The 1,456-nt window shown below is 47.7% G+C and overlaps 1 protein-coding gene across 1 annotated transcript in view; it reads left to right on the forward strand.

Annotated features, from left to right (window-relative positions):
• LOC101845722 (espin) overlaps positions 1-1,456 on the forward strand; it is a gene marked incomplete in the record, with an annotated part of 54,107 nt that overhangs the window by 37,384 nt on the left and 15,267 nt on the right. Inside the window, 1 exon segment of the mRNA XM_035972500.1 lies at positions 1-660. Coding sequence (XP_035828393.1) covers positions 1-660 — 660 coding nt within the window.

A 1,456-nucleotide genomic window follows, 5' to 3' on the forward strand; every position in this document is an offset into this window, starting at 1 on the left:
CCTTCCCCCCTGAGGAGGACACAGAGGTAGATCAAATCTTCACACGCGCCCACAACACCGCCTCCACCACCAACGCCCTCAACAGCAACAACAACAGCAGCAACAATAACAGCACCATCAGTAACGGCATCGTTCGCGGCAGCAGTCACAACTACAACGGCTACATCCACCAACACCACAGCAGCAACATCTACAACAACAACAACGACCAAAAGAACTCAGTCCCCTACAACAACAACAACAACAACAACAACAGCAACAGCAACAGCAACAGCAACAACCGTAACAGCGGATACACCCACACCGGACACCAGTACTACTCCAACACCACCACCACCACCAACAACAACAGCACCAACAACTACAACAGCACCAACAGCTTCTTCAAATCAGCCCCTCTCCACTCCCCCTCTCCCCCACTCCCTCCCCCTCCCCTCGCTATATCCCCGGACGCCTCCAGTCCCTCCACGGTAGGCTCACCCATCTCCCCGCCCACCCCGCTCCACGAAGCACCAGGGTTCGGATCCCCGTACCACGAGGAGGCCCAGGAGACAGTGTCCCGGCTACACTCCGAGGTAGAGGGCTGGGCCCACGCGCCACGCTACAGCCAGGATTTGGGAACCGAACCTTTGATCCGACGCACTGTGTCCAGAATATCGGGTGAGTCAGTCACAAATGTTTTTTGTCATGTGTTGTTTTTCTGGTTGGAGTGGAATTTTCTTTCCTAATAATGATAATGCTAGTGATAAGAATGATAAAAATGATGAAAGTACAGTCTAACTAGCTCAAAAGACCACTGGTATAAATCATTTAGATCTATGACACTCGCAATGATGGTAGATCATGATTTATCCTACTTGTGAAATTTCCAAGTTTCAACGAGTGATTACAACTGGCAATAATTTCACAATTAAGATAAATCACGTCTAACACTATAACGAGCGTAATAAATGTTTTATACCATACTGATATCAGCTGGCGAAATACATCCGGACCACCAAAGTTCAAATGGCCCGTCAGTTGGACAAGAGGATCCATTCTAGAGTGTCACATGAAAACACAATGTTCACGCGAGTCCGAGTCGAAGTAAGGATTGGACAAAAATCTGGATTTTTTTCCTTTACTTTCAGCCACGCTAACCTACAAGTTGTGCCGTCCGTATGTCTCCCTCCGCGAAACAAACCACAAACAAAACGATAATAACGTGGATGTAAGGGCACCCGAGCACACACTAGAGCTCTCAGAAATATTATCGGCCTCCCTGGAAGCATACAATGCAAGCAGCCAATTAGTTAAGCGATCAAAGATTAACAAACTGATTTAGATCTTTCGCTACAGCCTTGTAGGCCTACCAATTCCCATCTGGGTGAAGTGAGGAACATTCGTATAAAGTCCCTTTCATAATATCGCATTGGGCGTGTGTGTGTGTGTGTGTGTGTGTGTGTGTGTGTGTGTA

This window comes from Aplysia californica, unplaced genomic scaffold (assembly GCF_000002075.1).
Source record: "Aplysia californica isolate F4 #8 unplaced genomic scaffold, AplCal3.0 scaffold00713, whole genome shotgun sequence".
NCBI classification, from domain to species: domain Eukaryota; kingdom Metazoa; phylum Mollusca; class Gastropoda; order Aplysiida; family Aplysiidae; genus Aplysia; species Aplysia californica.